Raw genomic sequence first — 23,786 nt, 5'->3', positions numbered from 1 at the left:
TTTCTTCTGCTCTGCAAAACCATACCTCCACAGCTTTTATTACCTCCTCTTTGGAAGAAAATTTACGACCTTTTAAACTTTTGTTCAGTTGAGGAAAGAGATGATAGTCGGACGGAACCAAATCTGGTGAATAAGGAGGGTGTTCTAGTAATTCAAATCACGAATTTTTTGCATGGAAACATGAGGTTTGTGTGCAGGGGCATTGTCCTGCGAAAATAAAACACCTTTGGATAGCTTTCCGCGTCTTTTCTCTTTAATTTTTTCTTGTAGAGTGGTCAATAATGTCGAATAGTAATCTCCAGTTATTGTTGTACCCTTATCCAAAAAATAAATCATGATTACTCCATGGCAATCCCAAAAAACTGAAGCAAGAACTTTTCCAGCAGATTTTTGGTCACGAAACTTCTTAGGTCTTGGAGAACCAGAGTGTCGCCATTCCATCGTCGATTGTTGCTTTGTTTCTTGATCGTAGAAATGTAGCCAAGTCTCATCCATAGTAACAATTCGGTTTAAGAAGTCTACATCGTTTTCATATCGAGCATAGATCGAACGCGATGTTTTTACCCTTGCACGCTTTTGGTCAACATTCAAACATTTGGGAATCCATTTTGTAGTAATTTTTCTCATGTCCAAATTGACGTGAACTATATGATAAACGCGTTTTAGCCCAATTCGAGGGTTTGATAAAATCATGTCATAAACTGCATCGATATTTTCGGGGACTGACACACAAACTAGCCTTCCCGATTGGTCATCATCTTCAATGGAAAATTTACTTCGTTTGAAGCTCGCAGTCCAATTTTCACGGTCGTATACGAAGGACATTGATCACCAAGGGTATTAAGCATATCTTCGAAAATTGCTTACCTCTTAACCCTTTTAGATACAGGTACTTGATGATGGCTCGATAGTTCAAATTTTCGATTTTCACAATATCGGTGGACATCATTTTTCTTTTAATTTATTGCGTAACTCCGGTTTACTTTTTTGACGTCAAGCTTTACACTGACACTTCTAATAAGTTATTGTTCGTTGCTATGGTAACGCAATATTTTGTTTATGCATGGAAATGGTCTGGGATAACTAGATATCAATACATCCTTGTATGTAAACATTTATGCGAAAACATCATATCGTCAATTTTTCCGTTATTTCGAATTTTGAGACCTCAATTGAGCAAACTCAAAATCAGGAGACAAATGGCAGATACCCGTTTACAGAAGCACTGTTACCTTTTGAGTTGAGAGAAGAGAATTTCAAATTTTCACACCTCCTATTTTTCAGATCGTTCAGATGTAAATTTTATATTTCATTTTCAATTAACATTTATAATATGAGTGAAAATATTAGCATCTGAACGTTTTACTTAATTACCATTTCATACATTAAATATATGAACTATTAAAATGATCAGTTAAGTACTCAAGAAAATGTGTCTGGTTCTGGTATAGAAATTAAACATATTAACATATACAGGTAATGAATTGTATCCGTAAAGTTTATTAACTCTTATTTTTTATGTCTTAATCCGAAACATAATTACGTTAGACGTATAATTAACAATAAAGTTTGAACATTACAATATAATTGAGATTGTAAAACGATATTGCAATCATAGAAGCTCCGTATACATACATTTAGTTAATTACTGGAAATTAAACAACATTAAAAGTACAAGATTATCGAATTTTAATATTTTATATAGGGTATGAACAAAAAGTGCTCGAAGTTTAACATGAATATCAAATTTCTTTATTTGTTTAAATGGAACCACCCGGTTTTTTTTATTTTAATGCATTCAGGGGTAAAAGATAAGGCGAATTTATATATACTTTCCTATACCTAAACCTCACCGTTATCCATATATTAAATGTTTTCTGTAAATTTTTAGAGATGCAGTTGTGGTCTAAATTTTATTTTGACTCGTTGTTACAAGCACTAAGAAATAAAAAAGTATTTTTCTTTATCTTGTCAAGGTCTATAAAAAAAATCAAATCAAATTGTATTTACTATTCCTATTCCAACTTTTAGTCGTTTCCGAGATATATGCGGTTTCAAATTATTATTGTATTTTTTGAGTTTTAATTTTTTATGTATACTTTTTGTAATAAATGACACTTATTTATTTGTCATTAGTAAATTGTTGATACTTTTAATGTGAAAAAGAATCCTCAACAATTTTAAGCTATACGATTCATTTGAAGCAAAAGTTAATCGAATTAAATCAATTATTGACAATAATAATGCCGAAATTAATGTTGTTGCTTATCTAGAAGCATCAATACGTGTTGCAGTAAGAGATCTTGAAATAAGGAAATTGTCGATTCACCGCATTTTACGAAAACATAAAATGCATCTCAATTTGTGTTAAAATTTAAAACCAACCGATTCTATTGAACGAGTAGAGTTTGCTGAATTTTTAATAATAAAATGCCAGGAAGACGAAGATTTTTTAAAAAACATAATTTGGTGTGACGAATCGAAATCACGAAAAAGGGATTATTTAATACACACATTTCCTATTATTGGAGTCAAGATAATCTTCATTTAACCAAAAAACATGCTTTTCAAGATCGGTGGCAGTTCAATGTCTTTTGTGCTATTAGAAATTACCAAATAATAACACTTCATTTTTACGATGGGAATTTGAATGGTTAGGAAACACAAACAATTTATTCTCAATTAATAATGTAAAAACATGTTTTTGTATTCTTTAATGTTTTTTGTTTTATTTTTAGGTAAAAAATATCTTGATATTTTAAGAAATTTAAAACAGAATTATTTAGATTGCTTATCATTTGATTGGTTAAAAATTGCATTGAAGTTTAAGGGAGCAATTTTGAACATTTACTTTAAAACATCAGATTATTTTTCTTTGGCTTTTAATTTTCCATAAAAGTTTGTTATTATTATCACAAATGGTTTACTTCGATTAACTTTTGCTTAAAATTAACCGAATAGCTTAAAAATGTTAAGTATTCGTTTAACAATGTGCGATTTCGATTGTGGTTCTATCTGGAATCTTATTGCAAAGAAAGCACATGCTCTTGTAACAACTTTGCCATATTTACCATGTATTAAAAGCAAATTTACTTGAACTTTTTTATTTCTTAGTGCTTGTATCAACGGGTCAAAATAAAATAAAAAAATAATTTATAAGGATCTGCAACGGTCAAATTTTTTATAAAAAATTTTATAACTCATAAAGTAAGCATTTTCCGGAAAAAGTTTTCAGACAAAAATATACTAAAATGTATTAATATAAAGAGTCGGACATCTTTGAAAATATTTTAGTTAAAGATCGTATCCGAAAACCCAAATTTGGAAATTACATGATTTTACTATAAGTATTTTGCCATATACAGATAGTTTAACTCGTCATGGGATACCCTGTATAGTCTTTAGTCTTTCTATTGAAAAAGCAAAGCATTCATTGAAAGAAAAAAGAATTCTGCCGTCTTCAGTGGCGTCCCATTGTTAAAATAACTGCGTTGTATCAACGTTATGTACAAATAATGTTATAATAGAAGTTATTATTGGAATTATGAAAATGTATCATTAAATCTTTTCAAAAATGACTGCAAATTAAAAAAATGTCCACTACAAGCTATGTTCTTAATTTTCATAAATATTATTATTTCATCTTTTGGGAAACTGGCATGAGAATTTTCTTCACGATTCGTGAATGATAAAACGTGTTATTGGTCTTAATATTTGGTAAATATTGTTATCGAAGTTGGACGATACGAAATGCATTCTGTTGTCAATCTTCTTTTAGTTTTATCCCTCCTTCATTTTATCTATGATGAGAAAGCTGTGTCAAAATAGATGCCCGTGTGATCACAAAAGTGTTGGGAATTTAGCAGGATTCCTTATGGATGTAACATGAATCCAGCACTTCACATTCGTGACAAAAGAACAATTGAAAACTAGCTCTAAAGATAAAGAACACCGGTCATGACATCATTTTTTGGGTTTTTTTTTGGGGGGGGGATTTATCAACGTCAAGTATTATGGAATGCAGCGGCTAAACAAAAAAATTAAGCAAAATTAACCACATTTGGCTATGTCGAAAGTATTGCAATCTTATGCATCCAATTTACCATCTCGACTTATCTTCTGTTGCTAAACTTGGAAAAATACCTGTGAAACAAGATTTTCCATCGATGAAATACGACTCACGTCTTAAGCACAACAACAAGCGAAAGAATAACGCCTTTTTTGTTCGAAAATAAAAACATCAAACTTACGCGCATGCCTACTAGTTGGGCTAACGAATGGGCCCGGATGTCTCGCAAAGCGACACGAGTTGGTTTGGATCCACAGATTTATACAAGAATAGGAATAGGAAAAGTATCGTTATTTTGATTTCAAAGCGCGGATCGCTACTGTGCTTTGATTTGTTGTATAGTACCGTTGACTTCATATACAGGTTTTTGAAGTCTCGTACCTGTGTGTACTGGTACAATGCATAAGATTTCTAATCCAGAATTTTTAATAGTATCTACAATTATCAGAACACATTGGCAATAGAATTATTTTTCTAATTATGTCTGTTGATATTCTTCTTATTATTTGTTTACCCTAGTTAAATATTTGCTCTTCTATATCTTATTAAATTATGATTATATAATAAATTAAATTAAATAATTATAAAAGTGATTGAACCAATTTCGAAAACATCAATTATTTAAATTAATCAGTAGCGCAAACCCTTACTGCAAGTCCGCTACTGACGATATCCCAATGAAACCAACTCATAATCCAGGGGCTGTATCGTTCCTAGATTTTCACTGTATTATTCTGCTACTGAGAAGCAAACTCATTACATAGATTTGTTCAATGAATCGGTTCGCCCGACTCGCACGAGACAATCCATATTGGGTTGGTTAAAGATGAAAGCCGGAGATATTCGGATGAGGAAGGTTTCTGGAATTGCTGTAGATTGTTTAAGGTAACGATTTTGTGAATAATTTCACATTTCTAATTGGAGGTTTTATATATATATATATATATATATATATATATAAATTATTATATATTTATATTATATTTATTTTGTTTTATGTTTACAGGTTGTCTTTTCACTTAATAGGTGCTTCTGAAATTTGAATAATATACATAAATCAATCAAATCATGTATATTAGGATATTTTTATTTTGTCAAATAAATCATTTAATCAAATTAACATTTGGATCCTTTGGATTCTGCTAAATTTTTATATTGGATAATATTAACTTCCTGATGTACGGGACATCAAGATTTGTTTCTGAGGGGAATTTCTTGTTTTCAGTTCAGATAAGATCGGTCATCCAGAAAGGATTATATAAGTGAATTTATTGAGGATGGTACTTTTCGTCTTTATTAATATTAATACCTATCATTGAGATATGCTTGTTGCTAAGCTCTCGTTTTATCTACACATCCCATAAAAATCAAAATATTTATGCGTTGGTTTTTGATTGAAGTAGCAATGAATATAGCAGCATATCAGCATTTTAAAAGATACACTGATTTAAAGAAGCCTTTCATTTTCTGGATAGAATAGCATTCAGTTTCAAATTTCATTTAATGGATATGTACGCAAATACTTGACTATATCATTATTACTGTAAATGCATTATTGCAATATGGTTCCAGGCACAGAGTACTGTATTTGGAATCCATTTGTTCAGATGCAAGATCGCGAGCAGGATCATCAACTTCTTTTTTCTCAATAGTTTTTCACATAAACTGTACACTAAGGACATTTTCCTTTCGCGTTGGAGAGCATCTGCAAACGCTAATTGTTATTTAGATGAAGAACTGTTCGTTCGTAATATGTAAAAGAAATAAGTCTATTAACTCATAACGTAAAATATAACCTAACATTACTGTGTATACCAGAGAACAAGATAATGAAAACGAACAAATCAAAACATGACATTTTTCTAGTATACTGTCTATGTACCAAAAACATTAATGGAGATACGGAAGCCCCATAAAATCATTTTTGCTTGCAAGAATTTCAAATATCTGACACCAAATTTTTGAATTATTTTTTGATAAGTAACGTTTTGATGTTGTTATGGCGCAAGCATGGGGGATTATATGAGTAAAAGAGATAGTTATCAAAAAATATTTATATTATTCTATTTCTCTTTGAAGATTAGTACTATAAGTTCAATTGGAAATGAAAAAATCAATTAAAAATTCAATATTTGACTTTTTAAAGGGTTAATAAATAATTGTTTCATAATGCGCAACCCCTTAATTACGCATAAATCATTCCGTAACGGGATATTTGGTGGTAACGGTCGAACAAAGCAATAGAGAATTGGTTGGAAAGAGGGAACGATAGGAATGAAATGATCTGGTTTCTCTCTAAACTGGAGAAGTATTAATTCCATGATTACGTAATTGATAGATCGCTAGAGTTAAGATTGTTTTGATGGGCTAGACTAAGATAAAGGGTATACATAAAATTGATCGTGTATAGCTTAACGGGTATTTTCCAATTTAATTATGGCTTATCAAAATTATTCAGTTATCTTAAAAATATTAATTTTGTAAGTAATACTCCATCATTGCTAAAATTAACTCGATTTCTTTATTGTCAGTCGATAAAATAGTAAGTCGTTGTAAAAAATTTGAACAAAAGCATTTTTTTTCGGCTACAAAATATACCTCATCAAAAAAATTATTGGTGTGGTATGTTAATAAAAATTAACCGAACTTATTGGAAAGTGACAAATCCTAGTTTTGTATTTACTGAAATCCATGCAAGGACAGAGCACGTCTTCATCAAGAGCTAAAAAAGATCGAATCAACAAATCAAAGTGTGAGGCAATGTTTATCGTTTTTTTAGGGATTGTGTACTTTCACTGGGTCCTTGAAGCTATCAATCAACATTACTACCTTTACTCCGTGAAATAATACAGAAAGATCGACCCAAATTGTGGATGAATAAGCCGTGGGTACGGCAAGACAACTTGTATTGTCTGTCAATATATATCTGGTTAAGTTCAAAGCTCCACTCTTCCTCAGTCGGATTTTACGCCCAGCGATTCGTCTCTGTTTCCAAGATAATATTTACGTGAAAGAACAATATTCAAGTCCGTTAGTGCCGTGAAAGAGATACAAACTATGGAAGCTCCACATTGAGCGATGTTGAGGTTAAAATATAGGTATATGTATATTGAAGAAAATGTATGATTTTATAATAAAATATTTCACTTCTCTAGTCTAGTTATTTAATTGACACACCTCGTATATTTAAAATGTCATATTTGCAGTCCTTCTTTTTAAATTTCAAAACGAATTGGATAAGAGATTATATGAAAAATTAGATGGACAGTAAATCTAAAGTACTAATGGACTGAACTGTATATTATTTCCAAGCTCATTCGGTGTGTTTTTCAATTTTTTACTATTTGGTGTGTCAATGACTTTCATGACATAAACATAAGCGTTAGTTGCAATAAATAACATAAACAATACCGTATTGTTTAAAAAAATGTTGCCGGGTTGTTAGAATAGTTCCGTTCTTCAAGGTTGTTTAATTATACATGCAATAAATTAACTAACTACTATTTGTAGTTTGAAATTGAACATTTATTTAAATAATTTAACAATTAATTATGTTTTCTAGCTGTGTGTGTAATTGAATGTAAAAGCGATGTAATTATTAAAATATTTTTATATAGATGCGTTAAACTTTGCAGGAAACAATCGACACGTGAACTGAATATTAAAATTTTTAGCTATCAATAAATTCAGTGGAACACAATTCCTGTGTGTACTACAAATTTGTTAATTTTATAAAACTATTGATAAAGTGTGGGAAAAATGTCTTACCAAATTGTAATATAAAAAATTTGTTTATGTTAATTTGAAAGTGATGAAATGACAGAAATCATTAAACAGGGAGAACCATTTACAAGTTGTATCGTGAAGTAGATTATTTATATAATTCTCTATTGCAGTTGTTAAAACCAATATTATTTCCAAATTCACGTCACTCTAATTTGTTTACAAAAAAAAGACGATTTGCTAAATGAAATTAATGTTATTAGAAGCAAAAAAAGTATCAACTGCTTGGATTAAACACAACACATTAGCTAATATGTGACGTAAATAATACTGGCATTGAAAGCTCACCATAAATAAAAAAATCGAAATATATCTAATGCGATAACAAAAATAAATGCATCAATATTAAGAAATTAAAAATATTTCCTTCTACTTGTAGGTTATAACAGCAGACTGAAAGTCTGAAAAGTTGCAATAATATAAACAAGATGATACACGTCTATTTATACGATTTCTAGTGGTTAAACGGAATCTTTCAAAATTATATTCTCATACCCTTATCAATTCTACATGGAAATTTTGGTTAACTTTCATGTTTCTAGATTTTGCCTAAAGATATTCCATTTTTTATGCAAATAAAGAGTTGGTGCAAAGGTTTATCCCGACGAACCCATTTAATTTAGACAAGTGAAGATTGCAGTGATTAACGGAAATTAAAACTATCCAAGAATATTTGCAATTTATCTGGTATTTGAAATCGGATTCCCAATTACTAATCATATCACGAAGAATTCTTTTTCTCCATCGGTGGTAACAATCATCGACTTTTTTAAGTAGAACCAACATTACCTGTAGCATAAAATTTTGCTAGCACTCTTTTAAAATGTTTTTTGCTGATGGTCTCGTTCAGTATATTTTTGTGAATACAGAGTGTTTGTAAATTCATGAGACAAAAATGAGGTGATTGCTCATATGAAATTAAGATGGGTATTTCCTATAACAAAATTTGCTTAGCCCACCCCTTTCCGGGATATCACCCTTAAAATGTAGTGACTCAAATTGAATTTCTATTTATTTCTAACATTTCAGTAAAACTTGAAATTCTGTAATTTTCCTGTACTCGCAAAGGACTAATGTGGTCATTATTGTAATCTACTCAATTTATTAAGAAAATTGTAAAATATGGTATTTATTTTTTGGAAAAAATTTACAAATTAATTTTTTTTTAAATAAAACAAGGATATCAACTTATAATTTCAATTCATAAAAGTTCATCTTGAAAAAAAGTTTTGATATGAAATGAAGTAAGGGCTGCTAATTTTACCCTCGTATAATGTAAAAAGAATATTGAAAAAATACCCGTAGTAGGTTCTTTGCGAGTGCACGAAAATTATAGTATTCCAAGTTTTTGGCTTATATTAGAATAAAATAAAAATTCAAGTTTAGTCACTACCTTTTTAGGGTGATATCTCGGAAAGGGGTGGGCTGAAAAATTAAGAGCTCATTATTATTTTTATTTCTTTAGTAACAACAATTTCAATATCCGCTTTTCATAACTAGCTTTCACTATTCAGTAATGTCTATTAAACATGTATATCACTAAGCAAATGTTTACGGAAATCATTTGAAAATATTATATGGTACCAGTGTATTATGTCACGAATAAATAACTTATATCAAATAATAAAAGGTTGAATAACAACTGTTATAACTAGAACGTGTTGAATATGTAAATAAATTATCAAATCAAATAACGAATTACCAATATGATGTGATTGTAGGCGCCCCAGATGCTCATAAATCTATTATTTTCCAAAGATACTAGGTTTCTAAAAATAATTAAGTAAGATACACCATCGTGTTCGTCATTTAATAAATTGAATAATGAAATAGAATGATTTCTATTATACTTAAAATCTAATAGCTTAGATTATTGGGTATAGGGTATGCCGAAATCCTCTCCTACCATTTATATCGGAAATTGATACAAGTTTTCTTTCATGTAGTAGAATATATTATTTCAATATAACTTCCCTTATAAACTAAGAAATAAATTTCTAGTATAAGCAGGAGTATTTCCATGAACTAAGTCAATCTTTGGATGACGCGATTTCATCGAACTCCCTACACATTTTTTCACCTAGTTTTCAAAAGAACCATCTTTTCCAACACTGTGTGAACGTTGAATTTTTATAGAAGACAGTTCCTCTAAAACTGCGGTTAGGCCGGTGATCTTCAACAAATATCTGTGCGTTTGCCGAACCACTCCCTAAAGTCTTCTTGATGACTCATAAGTCAATCGACGATATTCGGTCTCCCGTTTTTTCAGTTGCAATGTTTTCTAGGGTAACCCCAGTGAGCGGTCGACCAGAAAGAGGTATGTACTCTAATATAGCTTGATCTAATATAGACTGTTTTTTACGAATGGGAAGACTGGTAATATAATTTGACCATAGATTGATGATATTCTTAGACCTTTTGTAAAATCTTAATAAATGGTAGTAAGTCACATGGATCGAGTTCGATTTTAATATATTTTACTCTATCATTTTGCAGCGCTGTAGCGAGGGTCTTAATAAGCTGACCAAGATATTATTCTGAATATACAGATGCCAAGAATGTCAACTATAAGTACGAGTTGGATTTGAAGGTGTTGCCGAATCCTTAAAAATTTTCATCATGATCCTACCTCTATCTAGGCAATATTTTTCAAAGGAACTGTCTGTGGGTATAATGATTTAAACCTCCATTATATATAATTGTATGTTTATAAAATGATTTTTGGAAGCAGTTTACGTTGTATTTCAATTTACTCGGTAAATATTTATTTAAATAATTCTTGATAACTATGCCAAACAAAAAAAGGTTTTTTATGGTCAAAAAAATCTCGTTCAAATTCGATCTACGAAGTACAACCCTCTATCCTTCAGCGCTTTTCGCTTAACCCAAATAATGCCCTCACGTATCGGCACCACTGTGGCCCACCCCAGAAAGCGCCAACTAACAACCCGAACTCCGTGTGACTGTTGTCGGCTCATCGCATCGAATCGGCCAGTTTTTCGGTTTTAGTTCTGTTTTCAGTCTTACTGTGGCATCGGAGTTGTTAGTAGTTGGAGGTAAATTCTACGCGACGTGTACTCGTTACCACGAAGGTCATTGTTTATAGACGCCGCGTCTGTACTCGCGAGTTTAGAGTGTTCATTTTGTGTTTTCCTGAAGAATATTCTGTGAATTAAAGGATGTGATTAGTGAAGTGTTGTGTGTGATTGAGGATGGGATAGTTTTTCAGTTTTGCTTTTGAGGATTTAAAGTGTTTATGGGAGTTGAAGATGTTTAAAACGGTAAGCGACGGATGTCGAATAGCTTTATTTTCAATTTTTACTCTTTATTGAAATACTTCATGTTTATTAGACATATTCATGTAAAATGTCAGATCGAGAGGTTGCAGCTTACTTCCATGTAGAAAATTAGGTATTTTGTTACAGTCTTAACAACTTTGAATTTACTACCTCAGGTTGTAAACTTATGGTTTTATTTTTTTCAAGTCAAAATTCCACTCGTATCTGATAAAAGAATACTACCTGCGATGTGAAACATGGTAGAATTTGCTTTGTATCGTTTGGTTCTCTATGAATAACAAATAAAACTCAATATTATGCTAACAAAATTTTGGGGTATATTTTTATGACATTTACTTGTAGACCCATCTAATAAGTAATTCTTCGCATAATAACCATAAACTATAAGAAATAGAAATGGAAGAAAAAGTTTCCAAAACGTTTAAAATTAATTTATTACTTTTACCTTGCTGCGTATATGTTCCAGATCATTGTGTTATGCTATACAGTGGGTACGTAAAGTGAGGTAACTTGTTAATATTTTGATTTTTGTTGAACTTACGTCAAAAATGTTTGAATAAAAATTAAAGAATTCATGCAATGGCATCGACATGAGTCAATATATCAGATGTATACAGGGTGCATCGTTACTCCAAATTAACTTGTTCAGATTGTCTTCCTTCTTATATATGACCGTATCCAAGTATATTACAGAAAAGCTTATAGCGGATTCACAATTGTTTATTTCACGGTGCTGTTATCTGCATTCTCAGCTCCTCCCGATTACCACACACACAATATTCTATGACTCTTCCGAGTTAAAATGCCTCTTACACAGAATGGCCCAGTAACATTCCTTCAACTGTAGCAATTATGTACCAATCAACATTAACGTGACTCATTGGAAACACTTGCATTTTTGTTTCAAAAAATTTTATTCCATGCTCATAATTATCATTGTAGATAAATATTGTACCAACGTTAGTATATGAGGATGAAACATATTATCTACACCAACATCAAATTATGCAGTTTTCCATTTTGTCGGCAAATTTTGGTTTTTTATTTTTTTAATAAAACTCAATTCTTTGAAAAGATCCAAAGAGTAATCCAAATTGCATCTTTAGTCATTTGGTTGTGATTTGAAAACGTACCATCCACGAGCACCGTAATCTACTTAATTACAATTAATTGTAACATAATTATGTCACTTTCGACATTGGCAAATAATATATGTCGTTTAAACACAATTATTGACGGAAAAACCTACTACTTTTTTCAAATGAATAAATCTAATTTCAAACGATTTTGGAAGTATATGAAAAATTGTGATATATCTATATATATATACAGAAACTGGCTTTCCCGATCGGTCATCATCTTCAATGGAAAATTTACTTACCTTACCTCGTAACCCTTTTAAATACAGATACTTGATGATGGTTCGATACTCCAATTTTTCCATTTTCACAATTTCGGTGGACATCTTTTTTCTTTTAATTTATTACGTAACTCTGGTTTACTTTTTTGACGTCAAACTTTACACTGACACTTCTAATAAGTTATTGTTCGTTGCTATGGTAACACAATATTTTTTTATGTAATTAGCATCAGCAATCAGTATAACCTGATTAATTCTCAAATGAAGACTAGCCTCGACTGGTTTATTAGAAGAAAATTTCCTAAAGGGGCATCATAGACACATCTGCCTAGGTGGCGAATCATGCATTTGAGCATATGACCTTAACAAATCCCATACTTGAAGCGGTAATTTGAAAATTCGAATACACAACGTTCAACGCTTGTCAGTCAACGAACAATTACAATAATGCAAGCTTTAGTAAAATATTTATTGTAGATATTTCCAACATCCATAGAATGCAATTTTAAATGTATTTTGAATTTAACGATTTGAATCAATCGAGTCTTTGAATTTACTTGTATGCATCTTGTTAACATTCGAGGTACCATTAATCACACAATTTTTTCCTTTTTCAGTTTGGCAGTAAATATGTAGCAAATAATATCAGAGACCACTTTCTTCAACTATTTGAATAATATTCACACGTCGATTTTTGAACACACATGTTCGTGTGTGGTAGCAGTTTTGGGTGCTTCACCTGCATGTTTCTCTGTACGCTATTGTCTACCACATTTAAACTCACGACCCCACGTTGTCACTGCATAAAAAGGGAGAAAGATATGTGAATTAACAGCAAGATGTTATTTTAACATGTTTCAATTAAATGGCCGATGGAAAATATATCTATATCTTCCAACCCAATGAAATTCTCGAATACCAAAGTTGATTTTATATCACACCTATGCTGCTGCACTTCCAAACCACTGCAAATATTCAAAAAAGAAGATTCATTGAGACTGGTTACGAAAAAGGGTTTTATTATAACAATTATTCTACATTCCAACGGTCCCCTCGCTTTTTTATACGTTTTTTTCATTGTTCGAAGCAGTGCTGGAAGTCTTCTTTGCTGAGTGCCCTTAGGAGCTCTGCCATTTTTTGCTTTACCGCTTCCATTGACTCAAATCGGGTCCCTTTCAAAGCAGATCTCATTCTAACCTTTCAAAGAAATCATAGCAGACCCGTTGACTAAGCTCAGACTTTTGTCATGTGTAATCCCTCGTGTAAAATTTTTGTAACCGTTTCTTTATCAGCGTTTACAACCTCGGCAATCATCCGGATGCTCATTCGACGATCCGCACGCACAATTTGGTTAATTTAGGTCACTGTTTCTGCTGTTGTAATAGTCACAGGGCGACCTGGGCGCTGGTCATCTTCAGTACTCTTTCTGCCCTCACTTAAGAATTGTTCCCATAGGCCTCTTGAAACAATTTATAGCACTCAGTCGGAGTTTTTTTCAATTTAACGAGAATTTTGAGATTGATACGTTGCTCCTGGTTTTCAGCACGAGAAAAAATCACTTCGTTCCAAACCGCTACTGTACAAATACTATAATAGTGACGGAAACGTGTTTTGGGACGTGCATAGACAAAATATCTATATACCCAACGCACTACTCGTTTTCAACCCTACCCTACTAGGGCGCCCTCTAGGCGCGCAGTCTAGTTATTTAATAGCCAGACTTCGTATATTATTAATGACTACCATTTTATTTTTTCGTACATTAATTTTTTGTACACTTCTTTCCCTTTTTATGATAAAGCAATGACTTTCTGATAACATTTCGTGCTTATTAGATTAATTACTTTCGAGACTCACTTCCCATTATCTTAATTAATTTTTTGTTTTATCGTTTCGGACGTTTAAAGAACTTTCACATAACAAAAGTAAAAGGACGCTTCAATTTTTCTGAATAGTAAGATGGTCCAATCAAGGAAGTTTTCGATTATAAAATGAAAAGAAGTAGCTATTTCATCAATTTCTATTCCAATAATTATTAATGTAGCATTTTATTTTTCCTTAATACTTTTTTGAAGCGTTGATTACACATTGTGTAAGTTACTGATGGTTAGTTTCAGTATTTAAAACAGAAAAAAAGCAAATCAAATACGACGTACACTATTAAAATATCAACTCTACATATAGTAGTGTGGGTAGCAAAATTCAATTTGCTATCCCACCTTAACACGGGAAGGACGAAAATTTTTCTTTACTGAGAAATATCTACTTATGAGCCCTTGGACTAAACTCAACTAAATATGCACGTCCATTTAATCAAAAAAAGTTCACCTTTATATTGTTTTTTGCCTGAACGCATCTATTCGGAGATGCTATGGAGGATTTCTTGGGAGCGAATCATGCGTTGTGTGTGCGTGAGTTTTATAAAAACGGCAATTCGGCGACTGTAGAGCGTATAAATTTCAGCAATATAAACCATAATCCGGGCGTCCAAGATCTTCGACCAGTCGAAAACAGAGACCGTGTTTCTCGTTCTGTATTTGACGAGCTTGACTTGTCTATTTGGAAGCGTGCTGTTACACTTTGAATGTGCACATATTTGGGGCTGCACCCTTATAGAATTCAATTGGTGCAATAATTGAAGCCTCAGAGTGTTGGTCAGAAGCTTTAAGATGATTAACCGCCTTCCAACGTTTACCAATATCTTGTTTTCGGAAGTTCTCTTACGTCTTAAGGGTCACGTCAACAATCAAAATTGTCGCTACTGGATGGCAACGAATCCTAAATACAAACATCAGAAACCCGCTACATTCTCCTAAAGTGACTGTTTGGGCTGCGTGAAAGAATTATAGAACCTTACTTTAGATAAACTGATTTTCTTGTGACAATTAAAAGAAAATATCTGTCACGACATGGCCTCCATCACGGAGGGGGAGGCCATGGCCCTGAGTACAACATTTGGAGGTGTTATTTTTAAGAAATTACTCCCTAAGCAATGTAGGTATTTTATTTCTCTCTCAATTTTTAACAACATTATTTTAATAATAGATGTAGTATTTGAATCAATAAACATGAGAATGGATATAAAAACTCATTTGTTATAATAAACTTTTAGATATTAGGAAAATTTAATACTAATAATAATGAATTGTTTAATTCGGCATACCTTCAACCCAAACAATTACAACAACTTATACATGTCTCCTTAGAGTTAGTTGAAAATTTCTTGACAACTTGGCAATGTTCCTTTTTGGACACTGTTAACTGTTGTTAACGGGGAGGCCGAAAACTTTTTTATTTTTGTGAAATAACTTCAATTAGTTACCATAAAACTGATAATTATTTCAATCAATTTTCTGTTTCTAAATTATCCAAATATTCACACCAATCAGATCAATAATGTTATACATGACATATTCTACTCTGGTATTCACATGGTATCAAAAAAAATGTTATCGTACGGCATTGTTTTTGACTTCTTGTCACTCATACGCAGTTGTGTGTTATATACTCAAAATGGATACATTTTTATTTTATTTTTTACCTTGATAAACGGTAAATATATTTTAGAAAAGTTTAGCAAATTCTATAGATAATTGCCGTAAAAAATTGTCTTCAAATTCATTTCCAGCAGCATTTGAGAGATATATCAATCAGTCCCAAAACACCAGTGCTTAGATAAGTGCAATAAATATTAGTAGCTCTTCAATATTTATTATCAATCTAAATCTTGACAAAATTTTTGGAGAAATAGTTAGGATACAGTAAAGAGGTGTTGAATACTTTATTAATTTTAATTAATCGGAAATCGAATCAAACTTTCAATTAAAGCAAAACTGTTTCTTAGAGGAATTATTCAAACTGTGTTCCTTTCACTATCTAACATAGGCCAAGACGATAGTAGACCTGATTCACAGAGTTTTCAAACATCTGTGGGATTTAAGAGTCTTATCATGTCCAATTCGTTTCATTAAGTCTTCTAAATTTTCTGAACGGTTAACTTGAACCCGACTTTTGCCGAAAAAAAAATCAAAGGGGTTAAGATCAGGTGAACCTTCGAAGATTAACACCAAAATCATCTTGTTGGAATTAAATTTTCCGAAATATCCTCAACTTAATTTTCTGCAAAAGAAACAAAGACCAGTCAACCTTCCCCTTACGATTCCTACCTAAATATTAATTTTTGAGTGCGCCGGGTGTATTTTATCCGACTCCAGTGAGAATTGTCCTGAGCTCAGTGGCGACTATTGTGCGATCTACTGTACCACTTAAACACAACGTTGCCTCGTTTTAGTAAACTTTGCAACAATTTTGCTTACATGTTTGTAGAAATTCGAGGTCTTTCAAAATATGTTTCGTCAAATTAAGTACAAGGCCGAAGTCTATCTATCCCCTTAACCTACCATCACTAGAATTTCTATCCTTCCTCTTTCGTTTAATGGAGCCGTAATAATAAAATTGGTATGAGACTAATTGTAAGACACTGACTGATTAAAACAATTAAGAAAATTGATAAAAACATATTCTTACTACGTAACTTCGAGTTCTAATTTTGTTAATTATGCAGTTTTTTGAAAATTCAAAATCAATTTTATTTTGTTTTTTCTTATGTGAGTTTTTGCATTTTTTTCAAAAATGACGGTTTTACGTTTTACGAATTTTGTGTATTACTTTATCATAACTCTGTATATCGTATTTCTATATGTATTTCATAATAAAACCCGTAACGGAAATCTTATGTTGACATACTGGTATATGTAACTAATATTTTAACATAAACAAGTAATTTTATTTCACGGAGATATTCCGCAAACTGTGCCACATTGTATAGTTGCATAATTTGCAAAAAAAAATGTCATGTCATTGTTTCGACAAAGTTTATTGATAAATGTTTTTTCAAGGAAAATATAAATGCCATGCTGTAATCTGTATTTTATAGATATGAACAGTAACATAAATTTTTTTTAATTCGATAATGCTGGGTTGTGATTTTTTTCTACCCCAAATAAATCTATCATACTTTCTACTACTTTAAATGTTTGTTAAGGTGAACTTATATTTAAATATTCAATATTTTCCATTTGATATGTAAATCAATTCTTTTAATTATTTCACTATTTGAACTTTTCTATTGTTTAATTTCTGTTGATAAAACCAAGACCACACATAAAACGCATTCTTAAGTCATGCCATGCTTCTTTAGTACCACAATGAAACTCGAAATTTTTTCGTAATTGCCAAATGTAAGTTTTGGAAAATTTCTAATTTATTAGGTACTTACTATTAGTATGCCTACAAACAATTTGGAAAAAATTGTCTCTATTATTCCTTTTTCAGTTTAAGTAATAAAAAAACTTCAATATGTATTCTACGTATTACTATTTCTTAATTTGAAGAATTTTTTTGTTATAAATTTAAAAAATGCTTTCTTAATCCAAATATCTTAAATTTTGCCTTTGGTAGTTCCGTTTTTCATTTGTTCACTCCAATCAAAACGAGTGTGTACGCTTCTGTCTAATAATTTTCGGCACATATATAATTTAATGTTGATGTAACTAGCTTTTGTATATTTCATAAAATAACGCAGTCACGATTTGATTCGAAGATATTTTACCACAATGTCCCAAATCATATCAAGTGATACCGATAATATGTGGTTGAAGTGACCAAAATGGTCCAACACAGATATCCGTTCTTCCGTTGGTCGATAGATATTACATTCGTAAAAAATATTTTGTTATTATATGAAGAAGCATTATAGTAAATAAATAGAAAGTTTCGTAATGAAAAATATTGAGTATGATACTATACTGACACGTTAGTTGACTGCTTATTATTAATATTTATAAGACGAAACTTTTTAACAAGTTTTTATCAATGTCTACAAAATATACCATCGGATTCTAAATTTTCTAAACTTTTTTGTTTATTTTTCATACAATTTTTATATTTCATATGAAAGGAATGTGTTCTAAAATATGACTTGCAAATCCCACATTAACAACAACATAGTGTACGGATACCAATTACTATCCGTTGACATTACTCTATGTTATGTAAAGATCTTTTTGGACTATTTAAAACTATTTTTATTTATAAACCAGCTTCACGTAACTCAACAATCCGATCTCTCAAAGTTACTTGGCAGCTATATTTTCGTACATGCGCCTTTATGGACCAAAATGTAAGAAATCCGTAACGCGACATAACCTGAAAGTGTTTTTACAAACTGTGTGTGTGTTATGACAATTTATAGTGTCAAATATTTTCGAAAATATGTTATTATTAAAAAAAAGTTCTTACGTAAACGCACGTTTCCATAGATGTATTCGGATCCGGAAACTGTCGATAATATACAGACATCTAAATATTTTGTGACGGATAAATAGCTGCACGCCATCTGCCGGCGTCAATCATAATTTATAATATATAGTGAATTCTATAGGATACACAAATGCAAGCCATATAACGGCGCCAGTTATAGTTTGAGGTAATAAAAGCTATAAAATATGCCCGGGTGGATCCACTTATTATTGGATAGCCAATAATAATGTGTACTCTAGCCTAAACAGCCATCATTCCACTACAACAACTTTTTGTAATTTTTCCAAGGCTTTCTATTGTGTTATTCATAATACACATCTCGCATAGTTTAGGTCATACCAACAGAAGTTAGCTTGTAAGGGTTCATACAACGATGTCATCTTGCAAGCCAATAGAATGTGGAGTGGCCAAGGCTTAGTACTAGGCCCTCTTTTGTTTCTTCTGTTTATAAAGGACATCGTCTATCTAAACAACAGTGGTAAAATATGTCCATTTGCAGATAGTTTCTCTGGGAGCAACCCTGATCTCACAGCACTTCAGAGAATCATATCTAATGACCTAATCACCATTATATCATGGTACGATTCTAAACTTCTCTGTCTCAACGTTTTTAAAACCAAAGTAGTTATTTATTGACGTCGTTGAATCTGTAAAATTTTTAGGGCTTGTTGTGGACAATGACAATTCGAGGATATATTTACTGGAAAGTGCCTTCTACTGTGTAAACGAGTTTTATTCTAATAATAATATTTAAGTCCGGACATGCTGCATACTGGTTTAATTTTTGCTATGGACTAATATACTAATTATTACCTATTACTATTAACTATAATTTTGTTACTCATTGCGGTTTTATTCTGTATATTGAAATTTTATTTTATTTGTACCTTTATTTCGTTATTTTTATGTTTGTTTTTACAAGCTTTTGTCTACAAATTGTAACAATTTTTTAACAATAAAGCATTTCTCTCTTTCATTAACTACGTTCTAGATATTTCTCACCAAGAAATGAACTGCATGAAATTTTCTTGACCGAAGTTGTTCATTACTTGACACTTTGTAATGTGTCTAAATGTTCTAGATGCTAGAAGCAGTAAAAAAGGCAATAAAGGCATACTAGGAACAGAACATAAATCCCGGTAACCTAAATGGGCGTCTAGGTATTCTAAAGGAATATGCCAATTGATATGATCACAGATGTAATGTCTTCCAAATTATCTTCATCCAAAACTAAATAGTCACGATAAGTCTACAGCAATAGGCAAATGCAGAGATTGTGTTTCAACGAAATTGATTGCTATTCTACACTAATGGTTACAAAATTCAAGATGGACAAGTAGAGACAGGGATATGCGGTCTGAGAACCAGCTCGCTGTCCCGATGGACTAAAAATCTATTTTCCAGGGGATGTCATACGTTAATACAAAGATATTTATTCTTTCATATTGCAGAGCAGCCCTCCAAGCTCTGTCTCTTATAAAATTAAATCAAAGCTTGTATGGAAATACACACAATTTTTGAATTTACTGAGAGCAACCAACAAAGTTACCCTCATATGGGTACCCGGCCACAACGCAATGTAATGAACAAGCTGATCACCTGGCGAAGAAAAAAGTGGAAAGAAAGAAAATACTAGGAATATGGAGTAAGACCCCAGGACTGAAACCATCGCAGATATTTATTTTTCATTCTCCCAATTGGTCCCACACAAAAGTCCCTTTCGTAAAGAAAATATGAGCTAAGAAGTGTTACTGGTATGCTCATTGGATACTATCCCGTGACATATTATTGGAAGAACATCGAAGAAAATACCGGCAGCTCTTGAGGTTTTTGTCGAACAACTCATCTGTTTAATTTAAGCATCTCAAAGCCCCCAGACAGATCTTTACAAAGTCGGCCTAACGCGATGCATTATTACAAGTGTTGGTCTCATGTAACTAACGTGGGATAGAACGAGTTGGATTGAACTTATGAGAAACTTTTCATATATTTTGACTGATAAACAAGATAAGTTAAATAATGTGTGATCTCTGTCGAACTTTATGCGTGTTCACCTATTTTATTTAGTTAGTATATTTCAATTCCCCCGTACATTTTAAAATTGTATACCTGTACGGGTTACAGCTACTGCTTTTAGAAATGAATGACTTAATGCAAACATTCTCTTTGCTTTATTTACACAACATAACTTCCAAACACAAATTCGGTGTGTTAGAGTAAATATTTTACAACACTATTAGCATATTTTGAGAGAAATAACATGAGCGCTTACGACTATTTATGAGTTAAAGATTACAGAGTGAGCGTATTTTTAACCGCTTAACCTATAAAATTAGTAATAACTTCTTTTACGACTCTTATTATTAAAATGATAGAACCTATTTTTCATTTAACTACAGTATATTTGATATAGTTTCCCATTAAGCAATTTTGAATAAAAATCGTTAATATATCGGGATTAATGTATAAAAACAGCAAGTGTGTTATCTATTGCAGATATTAAAGCTAGGACAGAGTATTTAAGCAGAAACACAAGACATATTATAATAGCTTAACTTGTATAGGGTGTTTGGTGTTAATCTACTTTTCTTAGAAATAAAGAATAGCATAATTAAAAAAGCTAATTTATTTTAATCTCATTGTTTATTTAATAAATACCATCATCAATCAATTGATTATTTGGTATAGTTACTAACACTTTCATATAACACACATATTTTTAAGGTTGGCCTATTTTCTTTGCTCTCATTTTTATTTCTCCCTCGTGTGGTGATATTCGGCCACACACGTAATGATTCCCGTATCTTGTTCCTTCAAGTAGTCTTCTGTTAATTTCTTCTTCTTGGCAATTGTGTTACTTTTCTAATTATGCTGATTTCTTTCATGCCATGCGCTTGATTTAATTATTTTATATCTTTTATATTATGTTGTCTTGCCCCAGTTCTCGTACAATTTTTCATATTCTTTCCACTGCTGATGTTATATTTATTTAACATATTGACCCCATTATATTTTTGTCGAATATTTTTTCCTTTCGTTTAATACGGTAGGTTCCATTCCATAAAAATTTTCTGTTTTTTCAAAAACCCATAATTCTTACTCACAAGTATTTGATCACATACTTTTCAAAATTATGATTTATATTAAGTAGCATCTTGTTTTTTAGTTGCTTCTTCATTGATTTCCAATCCGTATTTTTGTAACACATTTTGAAGTATTTTACTTCTTTGATTGCTCTTTTAAACACTTTTGCTGTTATATTGGGTCATTTACGGGAACCGGATGTTTTTGAAGTGGTTTGTAAACGGGCGCTCATGGTGGTAGGGGCACGTGACTGGTATCTAACGTTTCTTTTGTTCATAGCATTTGCCTTTGAGATGGAGCCGTGGAGGTAAGACCAACGCTTGTACGCGTATGACTGTTTTGTGCGAAATGACGAATCCGTAACTGCTGTTCAGAGAGATTTCCGCCGTCAGTTTAATATCCATCGTAATGCAAGTGTCCCTTCTCGTAGCAAAATATTGGGATGGGTAAACAACCTTGGAACAAGTGGATCAATATTGAAGAAAAAACCACCGGCTTCCCAAAGAACTGCGGAGAACATTGAACGAATAAGGGAGGCCTTTGTCAGAAGCCAACGCCGCTCTATTCAGATGCATTCAGCAGCAGTTCAAATGAGTACAAGTACGGTAAGATGAATTCTGCATACAGATCTAAATTTCCATCCTTACAAGGTAGCCGTCGTGCAGCAGTTAAAAGAGCCAGATTCCCAGCAGCGATTACAACTGTGTCGACAAATGCTTACCATTTTTGAAGAAAATGAAAATTTGATATTGTTAATGAGTAACGAAGAGTATGTACAACAATAAACCGCGTACTTTGGAGGACCTAAAGATCGCAATTCAACAACACGTTACCCAGATTGATGTAGACATGCTACAAAGAATTGAGGCCAGTTTTCGTGAAAGGCTACAAAAATGTATTGCCCAAAATGGGCATCACTTATCGGATATAATTTTTCGTAAGTGAGTAAATAACAAATGCTATGATTTAACAAGTGTTTATGTACCAATAAAACTTTTTTAAAGTAAATATTCAATTTTTTATGATTTTTTTAAAAACATCCGGTTTCCATGAATGACCCTATTTTATATCTTTTCTATTATGCTATTAGTCATATACTCTTGAGTCTTTGTGCTACTCTGTATGATGATAATACATACCGGTATTTACTTTAAACGTTATTTACTTAATGCTCCACTGTCGACTAACTAGCTATTTACATTTCTATAGAGGATAAGAAGCCCTAAAATTTGTACATGAGGTAAGAGGATTTTCAATAATTTAGAAGAAAAACGCCAACAACGTAGCGTAGAGGAAGTTTTAGGCATTATAGCCTTAATTAATTTATTAATGGCTCCATTAATTTAAATAATTGATTTCAGAAATTTCAGGAAATGGAGGTAAAAACAATATAATGCATTTAATTTTTTAATGTTTGTAATTCTCTAGTAAAAATTAAACTAAGAATATTAAAAAATATTAGTTGATGTTATTTTGTTTTTTTTTTCATCTTTTCTCTCATTTTCAGCTGTTTTCAACACCACAAATTTGACTACGGCTTCTCCTGTAATAATTTACCTGTTGGCAATTCTTTCCTCTTAAAGGCCGATTCATAAACTTGACTTTTTGTTTTGACTTTGGTAGCAAATTCGACACCCTCTTCATGCCGTTCACCTAAAAATGTTTTTATCCTTTTTGATGCTGCTTTTTGTTTTCGCAATATTTTTGTGTTTTTCTTTGTAATCCAATATTTATGGATGATATTATGGAAAATAACGAAGATTTTTTTTTATTGGGACAAACACCAACGGATGTCATTGGCTCTTTTCTATTACTACGAAAGTTGCTACGAACGACCGACAGGAAAAGATAAAATTCGTTTATGTTGAAA

General features: G+C 31.7%; 1 protein-coding gene across 2 annotated transcripts in view; it reads left to right on the top strand.

Annotated features, from left to right (window-relative positions):
- The window catches only part of LOC130450063 (protein groucho), a 402,798-nt gene that overhangs the window by 196,406 nt on the left and 182,606 nt on the right, over positions 1–23,786 (top strand). Inside the window, exon 1 of one of the 2 annotated variants that reach the window (XM_056788231.1) lies at positions 10,872–11,133. The exons of the other annotated variant lie outside the window; for it this stretch is intronic. Coding sequence (XP_056644209.1) covers positions 11,122–11,133 — 12 coding nt within the window. The 5' untranslated portion in view covers positions 10,872–11,121. Of the gene's footprint in view, positions 1–10,871; positions 11,134–23,786 lie in introns of those variants that run through there. 2 annotated transcript variants of the gene reach the window in all.

This window comes from Diorhabda sublineata, chromosome 11 (assembly GCF_026230105.1).
Source record: "Diorhabda sublineata isolate icDioSubl1.1 chromosome 11, icDioSubl1.1, whole genome shotgun sequence".
Lineage (NCBI taxonomy): Eukaryota > Metazoa > Arthropoda > Insecta > Coleoptera > Chrysomelidae > Diorhabda > Diorhabda sublineata.
The sequence above is the reverse complement of the archived record's forward strand: the minus strand, read 5'-3'. Positions and strand labels throughout refer to the sequence as shown.